Source organism: Ursus americanus, chromosome 6 (genome assembly GCF_024610735.1).
Source record: "Ursus americanus isolate L20-20 chromosome 6, mUrsAme1.1.p, whole genome shotgun sequence".
Taxonomy (NCBI): domain Eukaryota; kingdom Metazoa; phylum Chordata; class Mammalia; order Carnivora; family Ursidae; genus Ursus; species Ursus americanus.
Window position 1 is genome coordinate 30,190,795 of NC_142132.1, and position 25,148 is coordinate 30,215,942.

The 25,148-nt window shown below is 52.3% G+C and overlaps 1 protein-coding gene across 1 annotated transcript in view; it reads left to right on the forward strand.

Annotated features, from left to right (window-relative positions):
• The first annotated feature begins 5,757 nt into the window (after positions 1-5,757).
• The window catches only part of SLIT1 (slit guidance ligand 1), a 161,981-nt gene continuing 142,590 nt past the window's right edge, over positions 5,758-25,148 (forward strand). The window contains exon 1 of the mRNA XM_087862844.1: positions 5,758-6,133. Within this exon, the coding sequence (XP_087718970.1) occupies positions 5,937-6,133 (197 nt within the window). The 5' untranslated portion in view covers positions 5,758-5,936. The remainder of the gene's footprint in view (positions 6,134-25,148) is intronic.

Genomic DNA, 25,148 nt, shown 5'->3' on the forward strand with positions numbered 1-25,148 from the left:
GCTGGGGAAAGTTCCATGCAAATGGAGTAGGAAAAAACAATCCTTGGAGCTCCCACAGCGCTGGTGTTTATACCAGCTAGAGTAGAAAGCCTCTGAATTCACATGGCATTGAGTAGAATATTCAGAAGGGTATTTCCTCAGTAGTGGAAAAGTCAGCTCTAAAGTCTCCTCTGATCTTGCTTAAGAAAGTTTAAAAGTAAGCCTTGAAAGGATCAAATTGTTCCCAATAACTTGACTCTGTTCTAGAACAAGGCCCAAGATTATTTTTTAAAAATACAAGAATATCCAGCATCCAATAAGGTAAAATCCACAATGTCTGGCATCCATTCTACATTTACCAGGATACAGAGTAGTAAGAAAATATGACCCCAAGTGAAGAAAAAAAGCAAACAATCAAAACTGACCCAGAAAGGATACAGATAAGAGAATTCATAGACGTAGCTATTACAACTATATTCCACATGCATGAGAAGGCAGAGGAAACATAAACACATTAAGAAGATACATGGAAGAGAAAAAGACACCCAAATAGATCTTCTAGAGATGCAGACCACAATGTCTGAGGTAGGACTGTGCCGGATGGGCTTGACCGCAGATTAGTCACTGCAGAAGGAAAGATGATGAACGTGAAAACACAGCACTAGAAACTCGCCAAGATGAAACACACAGAGAAGACTAAAAAAAATGAATGGGCATCAGTAAGCTTTGGACAACTTCAAGTGGCCTAATATACGTGTAAGTGGGGTCCCCAGAGGAGAGGAGAGGAGAGGAGGGGATGTAAAAAACTTTCGAAGAAATAATGATTGAAAACTTCACATTCGATGAAAACCATGAGCAAGATACAAGAAACCCAATGAATCCCAAGCAAAAAAAATCTCTTACATTCCAATGCCTGGCTCACAGTTGGCATGCAATCAATGTCTGATAAATGAATGAGCAAATTGCTGCCTGCACAGACTCTCCCCCCTGCTTTCTCCTTTCCTCTCCTTCTTTCTTCTCTCTCCTCTCTGCTTCTCTCTTGCTTCTTATCTGTCAGCGTTGTCCTGCATACATGTGGTACCCTCTGTAAAAGCCACTGATCTTAAGTCTAGGAGCTTGTTTCTGCTTTAGGCTTTGTCACTGAAAGCCTCAAGCAGTCCAGCCAGCCTCCTTCAAATTTGAGTACATCAAGGGGTTTAGAGATTAAAGCTAAAATATCCCGAGTGCTTCTGGAATGACTTCCCAGGGACCCCTGGCTTTTCAGTCCCTGTGGGGGTTGCAGGGTCAAGAGGAGTGCCCAGGATGGACTGAATGCTGTGTTCTCCCCAGATGTGAGGCCTAGCAGAGCAAGATCCAGCCGTGTTCATGGTTCACTTCTGCAATTCCTTTGCCATGCGAGGTTAGGCTGCTTGCTTCACTTCTCTGGGCTGCCAACTGTACGGTGGTATTTGGATTTGATCATTTCTTTATCCCCTTCCAGCTCTGACATCTTGTGATTGAAGCTATGATGCACTAGTGTCACATGGCTCTGTCCCCTCCCCTCCAGTCCCCTGTGGCTATCTTTTTCTTTGTTGTGTCTCATTCTTCTAAGAGTGTGTGGAAATCCGAGAGGAGGGAGGCAGAGAGGCCTCAGACCCTTTGTCCTTGCTGGGCCCTTTCCTTGAGTGGCTCCCAGACTTTTCAGGTCCAAGTTCAAACTTATTAACCCAGCACACCAGGCCTCGATTCTAGAGCATGGTCTCTGGAGCCACCTGCATCAGAATCATACCGCCTCACTCCCCAGTGTGCTAATAGTGAAGATTCTGATTCAGAAGGTCTGGGGTGGGTCCTGGGAATTGGCATTTATAATAAGCATCCAAGGGGATTTAAAAATGCATTGGTGGTGATGGAGAGGTTAAGTCATACTATACAGGTAAAAAAAATCCTAGCAGTAGAAGCATGTGCTGAAACTGTTCCCTGGCCATCATCCAGGCCCTTCCCTGGGAGCCCCCACTGCCCCCGGTTCCAGGGATAGTGCATGGCAGGCACATACATATAAGGGCTTGTGCTTGAGTACGGGGACAGGCAAGGGAATTCTGCAAGCCCAGTAAAGCCAGAAGGGCTGCACCAGGGCCCGATGTGTCGATATATCGATGTGCCTTCCCTCTCGTCCTCCCCCCTCCCCCACCCCCCCTCTCTGACCTCTGCCTTCACTTCCTACCTGAACCCCCACCCCACTGCAGCCTTGCTGCACTTGCCCCAGCTCAGCCACTGAGGACACTGCACCATTTGTGTGCCTTACCTCTGCCCTTCTCTTTGCCCAGGAAAGCTTTTCTTCATGTTTTGCTGCCCAGCCAAAGCCTACTTATCCTTCAGGATTCAGCTCAAGTGCTTCCTCTTCCAGGGAGCCCTCTGGCCCTACCCTGAGCCCCACACTCTGGGGCTTCTCTGCAATTCCACACTCCTTGTTACCAAACTAATCATGCAGAGCGGACTTTCCTCTTTCTGTTCCCCAGTGGACTGTGATCTCAGTGCGGGCCAGGATTGGTTCTTACTCCCTGTTGATTTGCCAAGGCACTTAGGACAGAGATATTTAATAAATGGTGTTTAACAGATGCCCAGCTAGCAGGCATTTTGTCTCATTCTTGCCTTTTGCAGTCCAGAAATCCAAGCCCCTGGGCTCCACAGCCTTACCCAGGCTCTCTGCTTCTTGGTGCCTCAGAAGGGCCGTTGGAGGCAGGAAGAGGGCCCTGTGCAGAAAGCTGGAAGGAGGCACTCACCAAAGTCTAGCCGAGTCACAGGCAGGAGGTGGCCCTCAACTCCTGAGCATGCATGGCTGAGGGTACTGGAGAAGATTCCCACCACCGGGATGGGGAGACCTCCGCCCCGCCCCGCCCCGGGGTTGCCCTGATGGTGGCCAGTGGGCTTTGGCAGAGCATTCCTGGCAGAAGCCACGTGACAGGGCTGCCTCCTCCCCACCCGTGCAGAGGGAGCAGGTGGCCTTGCTGTGGGGAGTGGGTAGGGAGATCCAACAGAGGGAGGGGCCTGGGAGAGGAAACTAACCAGCAGAGCCTTGTGGGGGTGGAGGGTGAGCTGCTGGCCAGGCGGTTGTTTCACGAGTAAATGTGCTAGGAACGCTAATGAGCTGCGTTCATTCATGGCTAGCGGCCTCCCAGATTGGAGAGCCAGCCAGGTTCTGGGGTGGAGGAACTGGGGATAGGAGCCAAGTTGGGGAGCTGCCTGGCTGCTGGGGCAGGGCCTCCCATGACTAAGCTGGCGAGGGGAGTCTTTGTCCTGGGTCTGAGGGGGCCCTCTTTCCTTTCCTCCCCTTTATAGGAAAGGGCAGGCTTTGCCGGGTGGTGACAATTTGGGATTCACTGTCCAGGCTAGTCTAGAAGCTTCTAGGGCACTGGCTGGCTCTTGGGAGACACAGGCAGGGCTGATCTTGCCACCCCCTGCCCTCGCCCACCCCTCCTTCCACCCCTTCACGGGACCACTCTGAAACCCCCAGGGCATGTGGCCCAGTTAATCAACACTCTCCCTTTTCCCCACATGGGTCCTAGCTTCTGGGGCACCCTCTGAGGTCACGGGGCTGGGGAGACATCGCTGGAGCAGAAGGTTGGAAACTGGACGTCTTCAACAGTCTTGAGTGCTGTCTGTGACAGGCCTACTAAGTGCCAGGTGCTGGGTTAAGTGCCAAAATGAGGAAATGAGGAAGCCGTGGGGGGATAAGAGGCGGGCTCTGCCCCCGGAGGAGTGTCAGGGAAGGAACCACATGTGTAAACAGCTCCAGCTAGGAGGGGTAAACAAAGCAGCAGGCTCAGAGGAATGAGGGTTTAACTCTGCCAGAGGCAGCTGGGGAGGGCCGGTGAGGAGAGGGGGCTGAGCACCCTGTGGAGAAGCAGGAGAAATTTGTGAGGGAGAGGCGTGAGGGGGCCCTCATAGGCTGAGGAGGAGCGCTGGCTTAATTTGTGGGACACTCCTCTAAGATCACACCCCCTGGGGACCTGTGAGAAAGCCCCTTCCTCCTGAGTTGTCATTGAATTGCTGCTGAAGAACCGATGGCCTTGGATGCAGGTCAGGCCAGGAGTGTGTAAAAACTTTAAAAAAGAACGGTCAGAAGCCCATAACACCAGCCACATTAGTTGTGACCCACTGGCCACAGTTCTATCTGTGCTATGACAGTAGAGCTACTGTAAAATTTTCATCAAGATAGAAAAGAAAAACAAAGAAAACCCCAAGTCTTGGCTACCTGGGGGAGAAGGTTTTAATGTAGTGCGGCCTATCCACATCCCACCAGCCCCCTCTGACAAGCGGCATCCCTGCTGCGCCTACCCCGGCATCTCGGACCAGCTACCTTTCTTTCAGGTCTCTGCCAGGGGGAAACCCGGGTAGCCAACTCCTGGGAAGGGTGGTGCTTCTTGAGCTGCTTAAGTGTTTCTTCTTGCCAGCCTGTAGCTGGTCCAGAATCAGGGGATCGGCGGACAAAGGATGTCTGGGTCCTGTAGAGCACAAGCAAACCGTGGCTGTTCTTGATTTTGGGAAGGTCCTTCATCTTTTCTGGGCTTGAGGATAATTCTCTCCCTATCTGGATTTCCTGTTCACACCCATGCCCACACCTATGTCTATACCTGCCTTAGAGTAAGAAAAGTCGCTGCCCGAAGGAGGGTAAAAGCTTGGGGTCTCACAATGGTGGCCCGTGGAGTTTCTCTCCCAAGCAGGCCACCCAGCCCTTTTCCAGCCCTCTCTGCAGTCCTCGGATGACAGGACTGAATATTCGTTTTCATCTGTCAGAAATGGAAGAATGCTGGTGTGAGTGGAGGAAGGTATTTGCTGGATTTCCAACCCCCACTGATATTCTGCCAACTCCCCTACCCCCACCTGCCCAATGGGCAGAAATAATATCTCCCGGAGGTACAAATGTCCAAGTGAGGGCCATTTTCATCTGGGTGCAGTTAGCTTCAGTCTTCCCATCAGACAAGTGGGGTTGCTGCCATCCTGGTGGAGGCAGGAGAGAAGGCTGTACTCGGCCGGCCGAGGGCTTTTGTACACTCTCTCCTCCCCCGCCCCCAGGCTCTGTCCTCCAAGTCCCAGGCTAAGCAAGGCAGGTGGCTTGGAGAGCTGGGGCACGGGGCTTGCTTTCACCGAGTATTGACAAAGCAAGTCTGGTCGGGCCTGGGAAGCATTTCTGCCGTCGGGGAAAGCATGTCTGTGACCCTGGGGAAGGGGTCCAGGCGGCCAGATAAGATCTCCTTCCCCACTCCGGTCCAGCTGCGGGGGCTGCGCGTTCTGAGTGCGTGCGTCTAAGTGTGCACATACTCGCGGTGTGTGTGTGTGTGTGCGTGTGTGCGTATGTGTGTGTGTGTGTGTAGCTGGCCAGGACCAAGACTGGGCAGGTCGGGTCGTGACCATCCTCCCATCCCCCCGCACCCCCTGCCCGCTCGCGGCGCCTCGAAGGTTCCACCTTTGAAACTGTACGCTGCTCGCTGCAGCCGCCGAGTGGTCGTCGGGAGGCGGGGGCGGGGGGTGCTGGGGGAGGGCGGGGAGGAGTCTGGCCCTGGATGTGTGCTTTTCGATTGATGGATGACTGCCGGGTGGGAGTGAGCGTGCGGGTGTGAGTGTGTGATTGTGTGTGTGTGTGTGATTGTGTGTGTGTGTGCGCGGGGTGCGTGCGCGCGCGAGGCCTGCCCATTTTCCTCCTCGCAGCAGTCAGTTGGGAGCTGGAGGGAGGGAGAGAGGGAGACGCAGCCAGCGAGAAACCAGAGAGGAGCCGAGCGCCCTCCGCCCAAGGCGCCCTCCCTCGGTCCGCACACAGGCGCCGTCGCTTGGAGGAGCAAGGTGCCTCCCAGCCCGTGAGGGCGCCGCGCACGAGCCTCCTCGGTGGCGCTGCCCCGGGACTGCACCTGGAGGCCGCCCCGGACGGGGATGGTAAGCGGCTGCCGCCGTCTGGCACAGGAGCGGGACGCGGTGAGGGCACCATGGCGCTGACGCCCCGGAGGGGGCCCTCGGCAGGGCTCGTCCGGCCCGAGCTCTGGCTGCTGCTGTGGGCAGCCGCGTGGCGCCTGGGTGCCACCGCGTGCCCCGCCCTCTGCACCTGCACCGGCACCACGGTGGACTGCCACGGCACGGGGCTGCAGGCCATCCCAAAGAACATCCCACGGAACACGGAGCGCCTGTGAGTACGGCCCCCTTCCCCAGGGAGCCCCGAGGTTGCCCTCCCACCCAGACGCAGTTCGGGGCTGGGGTGGGAGCAGGACCGCTGGGGCCCCGGGCTCCGCAGCCAATAGATGGGTCAGTGCCTGCCAGGGCCCTTCCGGAGCCAGGAGCCGGCAGCATCACTGTTTCCCTTTCCTGGGATTCAAAGGGCCCTGGCGGGGTTGTCAGCTCCCAGCCTCACACCTGCACCCTGTACTCAGCGCTGGCAGGCCCTTCCCACTGTGCCAGCACTTTATTCCTCCAGGGTGCTGTGAATTGGTGCCAGAAAGCCTGCCTGGCACCCAAGGGGGAAGCTCCTCACTTGCCAGGGACCATATCTCCTTTTGGACACATGGATCTTTGGCTGTGTTCTGAGCAGCCTGTGTGGACTGGGCTCTGAGGGCTAGCAGGCAGGTGATGGGCAGCAAGATGGGATGGAGTTGAAGTTTCCAGTCTTCCCCTTCCTACCCATTGTTTGCCCCAGAGGCTTAAGAATTCTTCTCTTGCAGGTGTCAGGCATTGGTCCCCCAACTCACATCCAGCCATCCCCAACCCAGGCAGACAATGGGGCCTGAGGGATTTGGGTTTGGGGCCTGGGGTATGTTACATCGGCAGCAAGAAAGGGGTAGGTGTGACTTGGACTGGGAGACCCCTGAATCATGCTGAGAGGTCAGGAGCCTTGAGTGGAGACATTGACCATGAAAAGTCATTAAAAAATCATTTCTCTTCCCTCGTTCTCTCTCACTTCTAAATTCTTGAGGAAACTCAGCCCTTTCTAGACCCGCCGAGCTTTGTAGTGTGTGTGTGTGTGTGTGTGTGTGTGTGTGTGTGTGTGTGTATGGACCTATATAATTCACTTTCCTAGATTCTACTGCAGAATGTGTGTCTGTGTGAATTCCTAGTATCCGTGGTGTCACCTCAGTAATGGGAGGTTGTGAGAGTCCCTGTACGTGGGCCATGTGTGTGGATTTTTGGTCACATGTGGGGTCTTTGTGCTGCCTGCAGAGGTGACTGCCTCAGGAGATTTTTGAACTGGACTTTGGAGAAGGCTGCCGGCTGCTTTGAAACCTGCATACTCCTCCCCACGCTCCTGGGCAACTGCAGTGGCTCTCAGGAAAGGCGTGCAGATTTCAATAACTTGAGCACATTTTCATGGCTCCCAGCTGGCCAGAGGCAGAAATTTGACCCCGGGGAGAGCTGTCTCCTGGATCAAACTCTGTACCAAGGTCAGCAATTAGTGAGCACACATTTGCCCCAGACTCTTCTTGGCTGAGTCTGAAAAATTCCCGTGGAGGTTTCAGAGAATTTGCAATCTAGATGCAATCTTAGATGGGAATCGGGGTGTGTGTGTGTGTGTGTGTGTGCAGACAGTGTGTATTGTGGGGCTGGGGAGAGATGCTGGTGTGGAGAGAGGTTGGACCAAATCAGGTTTCCTATGCATTATGCTATGTGGCCATGGAGAGGGACTGAGGGTTGGAAATCTGTGCAGAGGACCCCTGAGGTTGCAGGGTCATCTCCACACCTATTCACTCTGGATCTATCCTCTGTTCCTTCACATCATCCACAGGGCGTTTCTCCTGCAGTTGTTATCCTGGTAGCAGCCTAGGTCTGAGACACGGTAGCCTCTTGCCTTTGCTTTTGGATCTGAATCTTGAATTCATCTCATTCCTTGCTCTTTCTCTCCACCTTTAGTTTTGAGGACAGTGTCTATTTTGATATTCAGAATTCTTGAGCTCTCTTGCAATCAGAGTGGAATGGAAGTGAAATTTCCTAGTGCAAAAGAAAGAGTTGGGGTCCAACTGCCTATGTTGCTGTGTGACCTTGGGCAAGTTACTTAACTTCTCTGAGCCTTAGTTGCTTTCCATGCAGAAAATGGGGCTGCTGATACTGAAATCTCTGGTTCTTGCGAGGACCAAGGATAAAGTGTGGTAAGTGCCTAGTTCGTTATGGTGCTCACTGAGTGAGAGGCATTATTATGATAGGGTCAGGAGAAGAGTCTCATTATTTAATTCAGCAAACATTTACAAAGCCAGGAACTGCCCTCACTGCTGAGGCTCCAGCAGGGAGTGAGCAAGTCCCTGTCTTCAAGGGATGTATAGTGGAGAGGCCCAAATGGAACACCTAACAGCTTTTGGGAGAGGGCCAGGCTGGCAGTGTGATGGGGCTGTGGTGGAGAGCACTGGGGTGGGAAGCACTTTTCTTGGGAAGAAAAGCACCTTCTTTTGGAAGGTGCTTCTCAGAGGATGGGCCATTTTTTAAAAAAAATATTTTTTATTTATTTATTCGACAGAGATAGAGACAGCCAGCGAGAGAGGGAACACAAGCAGGGGGAGTGGGAGAGGAAGAAGCAGGCTCATAGCGGAGGAGCCTGATGTGGGGCTCGATCCCACAACACCGGGATCATGCCCGGAGCCGAAGGCAGATGCTTAACCGCTGTGCCACCCAGGCACCCCAAAGGATGGGCCATTTTATTACACACTTTGGGACCCAACAGTGGTTGGTGGGAGCCTGTTAAGCAGAGAGGGCTGGCAGCCCAAACAGAGGGAATGCCTGAGCAGAGGGCCTGCAGGTGCGCCCGAGCCAGACTGATGGGTGAACGGACCAGCTGTCCGGGGCCGCAGCGTGCCGTGTCCAGTCCGATGTGATGAGGCCTGAGGGTGGGAAGGTTGGAAAGAGTCAGGAAGGCCTGTCTTCTTGGATTTTCCCTTTGGGGACATCAGGGATGGAGTCCACGGGTGAGTTATTGTGGAGGAGTGAGGGGAGATCTGGTCTTTGCTGTGTGTAAAACTTCTTGGGTGGGGAAAGGATGTAGAAAGCAGAGGGAGCCTGTCTTTGCAGCAGGCAGGCCTCGAAAGAGCCATTTGAGGAAGAAAAGAATACCCCGAAAAGAGGCCTTGGTGAGAGCCCAGGCAGACTCAAAATAACTGTAGCAAAGGCTCTCTCTCATTGATACGGGTGTTGTGCAGGACCAGGCCCAGAACAGCAGCCTCTGAGGCTGTGAAATTTGGAGAGACTGCAGCTGTGCATTCGCCTTTTGTCTCGTGGGCAGTTTCTATGGCAGCCTGTGAGGCCCGGCAACTTTATGATCCTATATCCCATAACTCCGGGTCCAGGCCTATCCCCGCAAGTGGGAAGAAATTGGTGTGCTGCGGGGACTTCTGGGAAGAGGCTGTGCAGGTCCCAGAGCTGTTGAGGAAATTGGCTCGGCCAGAGGGGCTGTGGGGCTGGTGGGCTGGGTGAGGATGCTGAATAATTCACAGCAGTGGAACAATTAAAATACAGAGTGAGGGTCAGGGGTGTGGTGGAGGAGGCCTGGAAGCTTCATCTCTTTGTAGAATTCAGCCTCAGAGGGACCCAGCCATGGCCACTATTAATTGTCTTTTCTTCCACTCAAGGACTTTGAATTTCTGTTATTTTGTTATTTTTTTTTTAAATTAAAAAAGTCTTTTAGACTAGAGCATCCAGGAGAGTGTGGTAAGAGAGTGTAGCGTGGGGGGACACCGCTTCTCCCTTCCACCCTGGTTACTGACATTCTAGGCTTGTGGGTCCTGGGTGCAGAGATAGGAGAGGCCCGAGGATGATAAGGCCAGGAAGGGCCCTGGAAGGCCCACTGGCTTCCATTTGCACTCCCAGCCCAGTGTGGTCTGCAGTTCGTCCGTTTTTGGGGGCTTGCTCTCTTGCCTCCTGGCCAGTTGGTCCACTGCCCTAGCTCCCTGCCTGCTGCAGAGGCCTGGAGGGCCCTTGCCTTTTCCCGGCTTGGCCCCGTGAAACTGGAGGCCCCATTCAATGGGGCTGGGTGGTAAGGCCCAAGGAAGACTTCCCAGAGCACCCCAGCTGGATTGTCTGGGAGCCTGTTGGGAATGCCAAATCACGATTGGGTGGTGGTCATGGAGAGGGGTCAGGGGGCCAGACGGAAGCCATGTCTGCACCGTGGTCTCCTGCAACGGAGACCTGTACTGTGCAGGGGAGGCTGCCTCTAGGTGGGGCTTGCGTCTCTAGTAGCAGGTGCCCTGGGCTTATTGCTGGGTTCTGCGTGACTGGAGGCAGGCCCCTGGTGCCATCACTCCATCTGCTGTGAGACTCAGTTTCCCCATCTGTAAAAGGGGATGATGACAGTGTTGCAGGTTGGTGGTGAGGGTTAAGGGAGCCAATGAATGTAGACGGCCTGGTGGCGTGCTTGGCACAGGGCTGGGGTGTGAAAATGCTTTGTGATTTAACTAGGTGTTGATGTTATTATTATTTTTATTATTTGAGGAGCTCAAGCAAAGGTTTGAGGGTTCAGTGGGGCAGGAGAGAGCTTGGGAGGTGAGCACAGGAGTGTTGACCATGCCGCAAGCCTGCTCTCCTGGAGTCTGGCTGAGCGGAGCACTCCTTCCTTGTCCCCACACACCTTTGTCTCCGTCTCCTGCAGTTTGGAAGAAGGAGCAGGGGGGTAGCAGGCAGGGATTCTCTGCAGGGCGGATGGTGTGATGGCATGGTTCTGGAGCCAGACTGCCTGCGATGTTAGCCCCATTCTGCCACACAGCAGCTGGGGGGACCTTGGGCAAATTATGGGGTTTAATTAATTCATTCAACAGATAGCTGTCTATGGAATGTCTGCATGGTGCTGAGGGAACGGCGCCGGACAGAAGCCCAAACCGCCTGTCCCTCCTTGAGTTTTATTTTTATTTTTATTTTTTTTTAAATATTTTATTTATTTATTCGACAGAGATAGAGACAGCCAGCGAGAGAGGGAACACAAGCAGGGGGAGCGGGAGAGGAAGAAGCAGGCTCATAGCTGAAGAGCCTGATGTGGGGCTCGATCCCATAACGCTGGGATCACGCCCTGAGCCGAAGGCAGATGCTTAACCGCTGTGCCACCCAGGCGCCCCCCTCCTTGAGTTTTAGTCCAGCAAGGGAGGAAGCGATGAATGGCACTATATGAGAATAAACACGGAATTGCAAACTGGGGCAGTGCTCCGGAGGAATGTGTGACTTCCCAGCACTGCTGTTTCCTTGCCCCTAAAGTGGGGACGATTACAGGGCCTGCTGGTTGAAAGGACAGGCTGGTTGTGAGGATTACCTAGGGCAGTGCTGGGAGAAACACTTTGCAGTGGGCCTGGCACACAGCAAGTGCCCCATTAATGGTAGTATTATTATTGTTATTAAGGTGACAGAATTGCAGGGACAGGAAAGGAACTAGGGTGCCACTCAGGGCTGGATCCCAGCCTGGCCCTGCTCCCTCTTCCCTCACCGTGCAGCCCCCCATGCCCTGGATCCCCTGTGCACCCTGCCGCTGCCTCCGCGCCCGCTCTGAGGCAGGGGGCTGGCCCTCGGTGGCCCTGGCTGCTCGAGGCTGCCAGCAGGGGCGGCCGTGCTCTTTGGGGCCGGGTGAAGGGCGGTGGGGACAGGCAGCTCCTGCATTATTGGAAGCAGACGGGAGCTCGGCGGAGTTGCCGCCTCCCGTTCTGTGCCGGCATTAGCAGCTCGGCAGGGCTCTCGCTTAATGGGATTTTCTCCCCAAATGCTGTAATTATCGCCATACAAATACTTATTACCCAGAGCAGATGACGGCCGGGCTTTGGGCAGTAGCCAGCGAGCTGGGCTGTGCTCGGGGGGGTGGAGAACTGTCTCCTCTTTTTGATGGAGTTTGCGACCCCCTCCTCTTCTTTCTGGAACCCAGCCTGTGGCGGACAAACAGCTGTTGGGCACCTGCCGTGTGCAGAGTGTTGAGAGAGGTCCAGAGTGTGGACCGGCTCCCCAGGGAGCTTGCAGGCTGGTGGGCGAGAAAGGTCTGTCTGCAGAAGAACAAATGCGTAAAGATGTCTCTAGGGACGCAGAGTGCAGTGGCTGCCAGTGCAGGCTTTGGTGTGAGAACAGCCTCGTTTGAATCCTGCCTCCTTCAACGATCACCCGAGAGATCCCAGCTGGCTCACTGGTGACTCAGTTTCTTCATCTGTAAAGTGGAGCCAGTGATAGCACTTACCTTGCAGGGCTGTGAGTTCGAATGAAATACTCCATGTCGAGTGGTTATAATAATGTTGGTGCATAGAAGGTACTCGGTCAGTGTTAGAGATGAGGACATGGGCGTGGGGGTGGAAGGGAGGGCTGGACCCCCGCACTGATGGGGCTTGAGGGCTGGGCAGGGCCTCAGGAGGGACAGAGCTAAAGTGAGGGTGGGGGCATCTGGGGCATCAGAAGGTGTGTGCCATACATTTGGGGAGGAGGGTAAGGAGCAGATCCAGCCGGTGGGGTGCACATTTGTGTTGGTGAGTTCTGAGAGAGGAGATTCAAGTAACGGGTGGGCACCAGGTCGTGGGGCTGGGAAATAGGGAGCCAACAGAGGGAGTGTGTGTGTATTTTTATAATTTTTTTTAAAACTATTCAGTGATTTTTTTAAATCTCCAGAGTTGTGCAAATGTCACCAACAATCCAATTTTAGAATATTTTATCACCCCAGAAGAATCCTTTGTGCCACTGTATCTTTTTATTTTGTTATAATTTCAAATTTATAGGGAAGTTGCAACAAAAGTATTAGGAACTCCTATATATCTGTTGTCCAGATTCAACTGTTTATATTTCCCCCCATTTGCTTTATCATGTATTATACACATGTACAGTTTTTTGGGAACTATTTAAGATTAGGTTGGAGGGGCGCCTGGCTGGCTTGGTTGGTAGAGCATGCGGCCCTTGATCTTGGGGTCAGGAGTACAAGCCCCACATTGGGCATTGGCATAGTGTTTACTTTAAAAAAAAATAAAATGAAAGAAGATTAGGGGCGCCTGGTGGCTCAGTTGCTTAAGTGTCTGACTCTTGGTTTCGACTCAGGTCATGATGGCATGGGTCATGGGATGGAGCCCTTTATTATTAATAAGCCATTTGTAGGGGGGTACCTTGAGGCTATGTAACTATCCTGTTCTTCATCGAACTTTCGGTAGTGGTAATGCCCATTGCTGAGACATTTCTAACTTCATCATTTCTTCTCCGTTTATTAGTTGGCATTCTACTGTAAGAAAGAACTTTCCCTTCTCCTCCATCTGTTTGTCAGTTTATTACTGTATGGACTCATGGATTATTATTTTATTCTTTGGGTTATAGTTTGTTACTATCGTTATTTATTTTGCTGTTCAGAGTGTCCCACGTTTGGCTGGTGGGAGCCCCTTCAAGCTCCCCCTGTGTCCTTTTGAGAAGACCCTTTGAGCACTTACCCCCATGGGTTTTGAGTGGAGGGTGACAACTGCAAAATCATGGTTTAAGACCATTCTGTTGGTGTGGAGGATAAACGGAACAGGAGACCAGCTGGCGGTGGGGAGAACAGTTGGTTATGGTGACCATGACTGTGATTTCTGGCTTGTCTGTGACAATGGTTTTGCTGCCATTGCTGTATTTTTTATTCTTTAAAAATTTCTGAAAACTTGTACTTTAAAATACTTTTAGACTTGCAGAAAAGTTGCAAAAATAGTACAAAGAGAGTTGCCATATACTCTTCACCCAGCTTCCCCTAGTGTTCACATCTTTCTTATCCATAGTGCAATGATCAAAACTAAGAAATTAACATGGGTACAGGACTACTAACTAAGCTACGGACTTTATGTGGATTTTACCATCTTCTCCAATAACGTCCTTTTTCTATTCCAGGATCTGGGCCGGGATTCCACATGGCGCTTAGTTGTCATTTCCCCTTATTCTCCTTTAGTCTGTGACAATTCCTTCGTCTTTTCTCGCTTTTCATGACGTGGACACTTGTGCAAAGTACTGGTAGGTTACTTTGTAGAGTGCTCTTCAGTTTGGCTTTGTCTGCTGTTTCCTCCTGATTGGATTGAGGTTATGGATTTCTGCCGGAATGCGATAGGGATGGTGTGCTCTTCTCGGGGCATCCCATCGTGGGGCCGGTGACACTGATACGTCTCCTTGCTGGGGATGTTAACCTTAATCTCTTGGTTACGATGGTGTTCTGCCAGTTTTCTTCCCTGTGACATTCCTGAATTTGCTTCTGCAGTTAATAAACATCTGGGAGAGATATGTTAAGATTGCCATTGCCTCTTTGTCCTCAAATTCTCACCTACTAATTTTAGCACCCATTAATGGATCTTGCCTGCAACCATTATTATCCAATTTTGATGTTCTATTTCCCTCATTCCTTCTACCTTTATTAAATGGAATTCTTCAGTAGGGAAGAGCACTTTATTGCTTTTTAAGAAACTGGTTTGTGTGATGGGTGCCTTGGGTTTTGAGTTTCCTGAGGGCAGGGGCTGTGTCTTGTGTATCTTTGCATTCCCATTACCTGGTGCATGGTAGGGGCTCACAAAAGTGTGTTCGATGAGTTGTTTTTTCTTTTTTTAAACATTTGGTAGGACATTTTATGTTTCTGATCTTTGCTTTAGAAGACATTGTCATTGTGGGTCGAATAGATGTCCATGTTCCAATCCTGGGAACCTGTGACTGTGTCACCTGACGTGGCACGAGGGGCTTTGCAGATGCAACTAAGCATCACGAGATGAGAGAAGATCTTGTGTTATCGGGGTGGGCACGACGTCATCCCCAGGTCCCCGTAAGAGAGAGGAGGCAGGAGGGTCAACCCGGGAGGAGGAGATGTAACAATGGAAGCAAGCGGTGGGAGTGGTGGCAGGAGGGGCCACGAGCCAAAAGTGGCCTCCAGAGCTGTAAGAGGATACATCTGTGTTGTTTTAAGCCCCTGAGCGTGTGGTAATTTGTCACATCAGCAGCAGGCCGTGGCCACAGTCCTCGTGGAGTTAGGCCACAGAGGCTGAGGCACAGGAGGAAGCAGATCGAGACTGAGGCAGAAGGTGCAGAGAGAGCAAATAGGAGGGTCATGGGGTCCCGAGGCTCCAGCCTGGGAGAATGACTTTGTGAATGGAGCGAACCTGGGGAGGGCGGCTGATCCTGGAGGAGAAGCCATGAAGCTGGCTTCTACCTCTTTTGTTTGAATTGCCAATAATCAGCTACGTGAAGAAGATGACCCTAAGGGTGGGGATAGGGGATGGTTACTCTGTAGAGTATGTGGACTGGAGACACAGTTGGGAGAGCCTCCTGGAGAAGAGCTGGAACAGAAACTTCAACGGGAATAAGAATTTCCGGGGGGGGGGGCACCTAACTGGCTCAGTCAGGAGAGCGTGCAACTCTTGATCTCGGGGTTGTGGTTTTGAGCCCCATGTTGGGTATAGAGATTACTTAAAAAATAAAATCTTGAAAAAAAGAAAGAATTTCCTGGGAAGCTGGTATAAAATGCAGATTCCCAGACCCATCCCAGAGATGCTGATTCAGCAGGTTTTTGGCAAAGGCGATTCAGGTGCTTCAGATGCGGGAGGTGCCCAGAGCGCCACATGAGAAACACTGCTCCTTGCTGGGGTTTCCTGGCGAGGAAAGTACATCCTTTGTGGACCCATGAGGACCGCCTTTAGTTTCTGCCCACAGTAACATGGCAGGGGGTGAAACGGCTGAAGGTGGTCGAAAGGTACTGACTTGCAGTTATAAAATCAGTAATTCCTGGGGAGGTCACGTACAGCGTGAAGACAGCGGCTAATAATACTATATTGTATATTATTGTATATTGGAAGTTGCGAAGAGAGTAGATCTTTAAAGTCCTCATCACCGCGCTGAGCATCTTGCAATATATACGGACATCTAATCAACATGTTGTATGCCTGAAACTAATATAATGTTGTATGTCAGTCGTATATCTCAATTAAAAAAAAAAAAAGAGGGCAGACAACAAGGAGGATAAGGTGGAGAGGCTGGGGGCGCTCCTGGCATTTGTGCATCTGACCTTGGCCCGGGAGTTGTTGCCCACCCCAGAGAAGGAGTTTGGAGATGAGGAGGAGGCTTAACCTGGGAGAGCAGCCAGGCTGTCTGAGGACCAGGGCCGAGAACAGCTTCTGGACCTGTGGTGGTGGGGTCACCGGCCAAGCTGGGTAGCCGGTTTCCTGGGAGAAGTGGGAGGCAAGGCAGATGGTTGGGAGCGAGTCGGTGGTGAGGAAGTCTGTGGGAGGAGAGAACACGCCGGAGCTCCGAGGGGGAGCGGGTGGACTGGAGCATGGAGGGGAGGGGAGCGATTTGGGAAGGAGGAGCCAGACAATTGGGGATGGGGGAGATGGGTCAGAGAAGGAGAGTGGCAGTGAGGAATTGGGGTGGTGTCTGCGGTCACCACGGAGAGTCCTCCCCCCCCATCCCCCGGACCAGTCTCAGAGCGATGCTTTACCCTCCTCTGCCCTTTTACTGCTCACAACGGTCCTGGGAGGAAGGTATTGTCACCGCTCTGCCTATGAGGAGAAGGTCGGAAGGTGCATCATATGCTCGGGGGCACAGATGGCTGGTGAGTGGGGTGCCCAGGGTCCCCGAGCCGTGAGGCTCTGAGACGTGTACGTGTTTGGTTTTTAAATCAGACTGCCATACCACCTATCTTAGTAAGTCCTGGCTTCTTGCATCCATTCATTTATCAAACATTCACTCGGCACCTATAGAACCCCTGCCAGGGCTTAGCGCAGGAGCATAGCGGCAAACTGGCCACGAATGAGCCCAACCTGCACACGTTTACGGGGTGGACCTAAGTGCGGGCCGGCTCAGGGAGGGTGTCCAGCTTCAGGCTGGGGGTGGCGAGCAGAGCTGGGGGGAGGCAGGGAGGTGGCATTGCAGATGGAGGTCAGTGTCGGTGAGTTAGCTGGCGGATAACCTCTCAGGGGCCTGGAGTGGGCAGTGGGTGGAGAGAGCGCTGACAGACAGTGGACCCAGAGGCTTGGTGGCTGGCAGTGGGGCACCGGCTGCAGGGCTGTGGTTTAGGGGTGGGCCCCAGACCTAGGAAGGGGATTGGCAAGAGCAAGGCCAGGCGTTGGTCATGAAGAGACTGCTGTACGGTCTGGACCTCAGAATAGACTACAGCACGGAATTGGGGTTAACAACTGGGCCCTGACCACCTCCTACCCATCAGGATGGCTGCTCTCAAAAGACAGGAAATAACAGTTGGTGGCGAGGATGTGGGGACATTGGCACCCTGGTGTACTGTTTCTGGGAACGTAAAATGGTGCAGCCCCTTGGAAACCATTCTGATGATCCCTCAAAAAATTAAACAGAATTACCATATGACCCAGCAGGTCTGCTTCTGGGTAGACACCCAAAAGATTGAAAACAGGGTCTCGAAGATATTTGTACACCCATGTTCACTGCAGCATCATTCACAAGAGCGAGAGGGTGGAAGCCGCCCACGTGTCCGTCCGCAGTAGAATGGACGAACACACCGTGTGTATGCACACGTGCGGTAGAATGTAGTTCAGCCTTAGAAAAGAAGGAAGCCCTGTCACATGCTGCAACGTGGATGAACCTTGAGGACATTATGCTGAATGAAATAAGCCACTCATAGACAAATACTATATGATTCCACTTATATGAAGAATCTAAAAGAGTCAAATTCACAGGGCGCCTGGTTAAGTGTCTGCCTTCAGCTCAGGTCATGACCCCAGGGTCGTGGGATCGAGTCCACATCAGGCTTCTTGCTCAGCGGGAGTCTGCTGCTCCCTCTCCCTCTGCCCTCCACCCGGCTTGTGCGTGTGCTTGCGCGCGCGCTCTCTCTCTCTCGTGTGCTTTCTCTCTCTCTCTCAAGTAAATAAATAAAATCTTTAAAAAAGTAGTCAAATTCATAGAGACAGAAGCAGAACGGTGTTTGCCAGGGTCAAGGGGGAGGGAGGAGTGGAGAGTTATTGTTTAATGGGAACAGAGTTTCGGGTTTTTAGGATGAAAACAGTCTCTGGAGATCTGTTGTACAACATCGTGAATATGCTAACACTACCGAACTGAAAATGGGTTACGTGGTAAATTTTGTTATGTGTATTTTATTGGAAATTAAAAGAAAAGAAAAAAAGAAAGAGCGAGCTGGGCCCTGGAGTCAGACATGCTCGGGCTTGCCTCTTAACGTCCTTACCAGCTAGCTGATCTTGAACAAGTCACTTACGTGTTTTATGCCTCAGTCTCCTCATAATGTGAGTCAGAACTGATAATAAACCTTTGAATCGGTGCTGTCATGAGGCTTCAATGAGTTGGCTTGGTTGTGATAGGATAGATACTGTTAGTATTCAAGCCAAGGCGACAAGCCGGGTCCCCGGGAGCTCCGGGCAGAGCAGGACCCGTAGCAGCTCAGCCCCGGCCTGGGGCCCCTGACTTCTCGTCTCTGGGGCTTCTGGATTTATTGCGCGCTGGAGGGCAGTCCCGGCGCGGGCGTTGGTACCAGGCCTGTGGGCTCTGCTGGGGGGAGGAGCGGATCAGGGGAGCCTCCCGATCATGACCCACCCACTGATGCCTGAGGACTGTGGGCAAGGCTCCGCCAGCTGATGGGAGAGTGGGCCGCGCATCGGCTGAGATAAGCCAGCAGCAGCTGGGCGCGGTGGGCAGGATTGCTCAGTCGGCCTATTTTCACTCTATTTAGAGAACGCTCACTGTGTTGAGGGTGTTGGGCATAGAGCAGAGAGCAGACCACGGGTGCCCTCTCCCCTCCTAGCCTGGCAGGAGAGGGACTGGCCTTTCACAAAGGGCTCGTGTTGCACACGACTCCCAGTTCCAATCCCAGCTCTGGCGGAGTAGCTGAGCGGACGCATCGGGGAGGCTGGTCTGGAACAGCTGTTTCCACCGAAGGCCCGAAGGAGGGTCGGGGTCAGTCAGGGTGTGTGTTGGCGGGCCGGTGAGGAGAAGAGGACTGTTCTGGGCAGTTCTGGGCTGAGAGAGCAGCATGGGCAAAGGCTCTGCGTCAGGAGTGCCCGTGTGTTGAGGGAAGTAGAGGAGTGGAGCAACTGAAGCCCTGGGGGTCGCAATTTTCCTGTGGGAGCTACCGAGGAAAAATCCGTCTTTTAACCTGTGGGTTGTGTGGGAAGTCATTGGTAACACAGCAGTGTCCTGTGTGGGTGGAGCTTTTCTTGGCATATGTCCATTTGGGGAGAGCATTTCTTTTTAATTTTTGATTTTTTTTGTTTTAAAAATTAAAAATTTTTAAGTAATCTCTACTCCCAGCGTGGGGCTCAAACTCACAACCCCGAGATCAAGAGTTGCATGCTCTACTGACTAAGCCAGCCAGGTGCCCCCCAGATTTATTTATTTTTAAGTCAAAGTATAATTGACATACAGTGATACATTAGTTTCAGGTGTACAACATAATGATTCAGTAAGGGAGAGAATTTCTCCTCCCTCCCTTCCTCATAGTAGGCTCCACACCCAGGGTGGAGCCCAATATGGGGCTTGAACTCATGACTCTGAGATCCAGACCCGAGCTGAGATCAAGAGTTGGATGCTTAACCAACTGAGCCACCCAGGTGCCCCGAGGGGGAACATTTCTCAGTGTAGCTTTTTTTCCCTTTGTGTTGGGGGGCAGGGAAACTCAGAAAACCCCCTCAGCCAATGCTGTTTGGAATATGTCCATTTTAATGCAAATCTGTTCATGCCTTCAAGAAATACTTCCTGCAGCATCTCTGAGGTGCCACTACCCTGTTAGGTCCTGAGGATACAATAGTGAGAAGAAACCAGCACAGTCCAGGTCCTCGAGGAGCTATAAACCCCTGTAGGGGCAGAGAGAGCAGTCAAGGAAGCCCCCGGATCCATGTCAGATTGCCTCTGGCTCAAGCTGCAGAGGAGGGCCTGGGGTATTCTGCAGGCCTGTGATAGGGAGTGTGACCCGCTGGAGGGAAGAGTTGGAATCAGGCAAAGAGGAAGGAGTATTCTAGGCAGAAGGGATGGCCCTTCAAAGGCCCTGCCACAGGAGGGAGCGAATCAGAACGGGGCATGTGGGGCAGGCCACGTGGGCCTTGTAGTTCCTGGTGAGGAGATTTTTGTCTCAATTCCAAGAGCGATGGGGATTCACGGAAGGGCTTAAGTGGGGAGTGACACGATCAGATCTGCATCTTGAAAGGATCCCTCCGGCTGTGGCTAGGAGAGCAGATCAGAGGGGAGCCAGAGTGAATGTGGGGCGCCCAGTGAGGAGGCTCTATGGGGCCCCGGGCACTCCAGGCACTAGGGCGTGGGCGTGCAGTGGGGCGGCCTGCAGGTTGGGGTGTTCGGTCTGACGTCCGGGGGCCCATTCTTCCTTCCCTCCGTTCTCCCTTCAGACTCTGCAGGCACTCATCGCCGCGGATTTGGCCAGCAGAGGACTTCGGGGAACAGAGCCAAGAGGCACAGCGCCCAGCCCAGAGGCCTGTCTCGGCCCCAGTCAGAGCTGTGTGTTTCCTTGTTTGGCCATCCTGCAGGAAGGGATTTGGAGGGTGGCCCGAGCCTCCCCGCTGCTGTTGCAGCCTTGGGGCGTTGTGGGAAGGTTCTGGTCCCTTAGGGAACTAGTACTAGAAGTGGTGGAGCTCTAGGGCAAGAAATGTTCGTGAGGCATGTGGGACCCCCTAGAACACGCCGCGAGGGACCCGGGCTGTTTATTCCTGCAGCACTCGGAGAGCCGAGGGTTCGTGCTTTCAGTGTATCCCCAAACACCCAGGTGCTGGGGGTCCGCTTTTTGTTTCCTGAGAGGATTCGAGGAATCCTTGTGTGTTTTGTTTTTATCTTGGTAACTTTGCTTCAGAGGATTTTCTCCAAAATCTTCTACCACTGAGGCTTTTCTTTCAGGCGAGGACCACACAGGAGCTGATGGAAATCAGGGCCATCTGCCACTGGGGTGCATTTCCTCCTGGGGGAGAAGGATGGACGCACACTCCTCACTGTTGCAAGAGAGAGAACTGCCATAGGCCACCTTCACCGGGCTTTCCCATCCCGGGGCCTGCGGAGCGTGGGCAGCTGCCAGCCCCTCCCTGCTCAGTGCGGCCCTGGGCCCCAGCACCAGCCTGAGCCGTGCCTGGGGCACCAGCTTGAGCCGAGCTGGTGGAGCCGTATCCATGAGGGAAGCTGAGGCAGTAGTTGGAGTAGTGCCCTAATTGCAGCAGGTGAAACTGATGCAGAGGGCACGTGTGTGTGCTTGTGTGCCAGGCATTGCTCTCTGCGTTTCAGAAATATTAAGTCATTGGGACACCTGGGTGGCTCAGTCGGTTAAGCGTTTGACTCTTGGTTTTTCGGCTCCGGTCATGATCTCGGGGTCTTGAGATCAAGCCCTGTTTCGGGCTCCGCGCTCAGTGGGGAGGCTGCTTGAGATTCTCTCTCCCTCTCCCTCTGCCCGGCCCTCTCTGAAATAAATATTAAGTCATTCACACCTCACCACACCTCTAAGAGGTGGGTACTATCATTATCCTCCTTGTGTAAATGGGGAAACTGAGGCACAGAAAATTTAAGCTACATGCCCAAGGTTACACAGCTAGTGATGGTGGAGCAGGAATTTGAAGCCGGACAGTTGGGCTCCAAAGGCTAAGCTCTTAGCCACTAGGAACACACGAGGCTCAGCCGGCTGGGGACCCCCTGATATTGTTGCTTAGGCAGAGGACATGGTCTTAGTGTAGGGCCCCAGGGTTTCCTACCCAAAGCCTCCAAGTTGTTTCTCATGAGCACTTGGGGTGAGGGGTGGGCTCGACAGAGTCATTGGTAGGAGGCATCATGATGGGGGGAGGGGAAGAACATGGAATCATACTGGCCTGGGTTTGATCCTAGCCCTACCCCTAGTGTGGCACTGGGCAATCGCTTCATCAGTTCTGTGCCTTAGTTTCCTCCTCAGCAAGGTAGAGAGAACAGGACTGGACTCACTGGTGAGGGCGGCGTGAGATGAAGCGTGCTTGGAGTTAGGCTCCAAGCCTGCCCACTGTGGGCGCCCAGCAGGGGGGAGTGGCGGACGTGGGCGCTGGCACAAGAGCCTCAGGGAGCCTGGGGAGCTCTGGATTGGGGTTCTTCCTGGAAACCAGGCCTGGCACCCCCCTGGAGGTCCACTCTATTTGGCTGCTCTGGTTGCAAAGGTCTTAAGGTCACAGCAGCTTCTCCCAGCTTCTTTGCTCCCAGACAGCTTGCTGGGGGTGGGGGGTGTCTCCATGGCAATCCTCAAGGACCACCTGTTGGAGGAATCATGTTGGAGAAAAATGACCTCCTTGCCTCATTCCATCATCCTCTGCTGAGGGTTTGAGGGGAAGTGGTTGGCCCACGTTGGAAACTCGATTCTGGTGGGCTTCCCTGCTGATGGGACGAGGGTGGGCTGCCCAGTGGAGGTCATGCTCTGGGCCCAAGTGGCGATAATGCATCCTTAGCAGCAGCCCTCAGACCTGGGTGCCTGATCCGAGCTGCTGCTGCCTCCCAGCCTGCCTCCAGAGGGCTCTGCCCTGAGAGGAGGCCCTTAGCTCCTGGGTTAGAGAGCAAGGCTGATGGGGGAGGCAGGGGGCTGGGTGGGCTTGGGTGTCCGTGGACATTCTTGTCCAGAAGCAGAGGGCCTCCTGAGAGAGAGACTGTATTTGCCCCATCGTTCGCCTGCCTGTCCCAGATTTTTTCTTGTGTGGAGGTGGGGTGGGGTGCCAGAAGCATGGGGGTGGGGCCACCCGATGTTGGGCTAAGGAACAGGTCTGGAGCCTGAGCAGGGGGGCTGGTGCCAAAGGGTAAGAGGAGAGGCATGTGACTATGATGTCACCAGAAGTCCTTGCGAGACCCCCCCGCCCCCCGCCCCACCTCGTGGGAATTCCATTCTCAGGGATTCCTGACTTCTATGTTGGGCCCTGCCTTGTTCAGATAAGTCTTAGCATTTTCCTTTGCCTCAGTTTTGTTGCCTGTGAAATGAACAATTATCGAAGTCAATTGTCTTATAAACCATGGTTGCCACGAGAAAGAATGAGGCAGTTATTCTAAAATTCACCAGGTTTTTCATGACTTTTGGCTGAGTAATACCATATCTAGGAAAGTATTCCTCCCAAATGCCCACCAAGCTTTGTGCAGTGCTGTTGATAATTGAACGATATCAAAACAGCCCAGGTGTCCAGTAGCCAGGGTTCAAGGAATACCCCAGTAACTTGGTATATTCAAATGCAGGGGTAATTGATGGCCATTCAAAAATGATCAGTGGGGAACAAACAGGGTATAACATTGTGGAAGGAGTGCGTACCATGTATGTCTCACTCATCCCCATACCTTTAGAACCTTGCAAAATGCTTTGCAAACAGTAAGTCTTCAATCAGTATTTATTAAAGTATTTCAACTATAAAAATCGTATCCAAAGAAAACAGGCTTGGAAGAAACTATTCCAGAATATTAACAGGGGTTATTTCTGGGTGATGAATTTATGTGTGATTTTAATTTTTTTCTTTATTCTTCAGAAAATTGAAAAAAATTCAACAATGTGCATGTATTACTCTTGTTTTTAATTATTTTATTATTATTTTCTTTAGAGAGAGAGCAGGCATGGGTGGGGGGGAGAGGGAGTGGGGAGAGAGAACCCCAAGAACTCCATGCCCAGCACAGAGCCTGACCAGGGGCCTGATCCCAGGACCTTGAGATCATGACCTGAGCCAAAATCGAGAGCCAGACACCCAACCGACTGAGCCATCCAGTTGCCCTGTATTACTCTTATTTTAATTTTAATTTAATTTAATTTTTTTTTAGAATTCTTTTTTTTTAAACTTTTTTTAAAAGATTTTATTTATTTATTTGACAGAGAGACAGCCAGTGAGAGAGGAAACACAAGCAGGAGGAGTGGGAGAGAAAGAAGCAGGCTCCCAGCGGAAGAGCCTGATGTGGGGCTCGATCCCAGAATGCTGGGATCACGCCCTGAGCCGAAAGCAGACGCTTAATGACTGAGCCACCCAGGCGCCCCTTCTCTTATTTTTAAATGCAATAACTTGACTGTTATGTTGGCTTATAAAAATATAGATGTAAATTGAAAAATTCAAGCAAGGGCGCCTGGGTGGCTCAGATGATTGGGCATCTGCCTTTGGCTTAGGTCATGATTTCGGGGTCCTGGGATTGGGCCCCACGTTGGGCTCCCTGCTCAGCGGGGAGTCTGCTTCTCCCTTTCCCTCTGCTTCTCCCCCTCTGCTCGTGTGCTTCCTCTCTCTTTCTCTCAAATGGATAAATAAAATATTTATTTGTTTTTTAAGGTTTTATTTATTTATTTGACAGAGAGAGAGAGACACAGTGAGAGAGGGAATACAAGCAATGGGAGTGGGAGAGGGAGAAGCAGGCTTCTCGCTGAGCAGGGAGCCCGATGTGGGGCCCGATCCCAGGACCCCGGGACCACTATCTGAGCTGAAGGCAGATGTTTAATGACTGAGCCACCCAGGTGCCCCTAAATAAAATCTTCAAAAAAAAATTCAAGCAGTGCAGAAAAGTATCAAAAAGAAACTAAAACCACCATTTAACAGTTATGGGCATTAATATGTGGCATATAGCCCCCAGGGAGCTCGCTTTGCGCACATACCAGGATGGACATGTGTGTAGCTTTTACGAGCGGGCTCATAGAATACAAGCTGTCTTGTAACCCTTATACCACAAACTATATCATGGACATCTTACCCTGTTAGTACAAGCTGATTTGTACCCTTTTATTTATTTTTATTTTTTAAAGATTCTATTTATTTATTTGTCAGAGAGAGAGAGCGAGCACAAGCAGGGGGAGCGGCAGGCAGGGGAGAAGCAGCAGGGAGGACCCTGGGATCATGACCTGAGCTGAAGGCAGACGCTTAACTGACTAAGCCACCGAGGCGTCCCTGATTTGTACCCTTTTAAAAGGCTCTGTAGTATCTGGTTTCCCAGATGCGCTGGAAGGTCAACTAAATGCTGCTCTGCTGATGTCCATTTACGTTTAGCGTTTTTGCTCTTGTCATCAGTGCCGATATATCATTATGATAAAAAAATTGAAACCAAAAATTCCTTGTGGTTTTGGGTTTGGGGGTGAAAGGAAACCAGCCCTGCTTGCAGAGGGAACCCATTTGAAGCTCTTGTTGAGGATGTTCTCGATGCTGGAAGGACGATTGTGAGCAGAAGGAGTAGGTTGGGGCGTGGTGCAGGGGAGGCTCAGAGGTGGCTGTTTCGGGGAAGAATATTTAGTCCAAGAAAAAGACCCTCACATTGAAAAGAGCCTGTCTCACGTGGAGAGGGCCTCTCACAGCATCTAGGGTGGGAAGTGG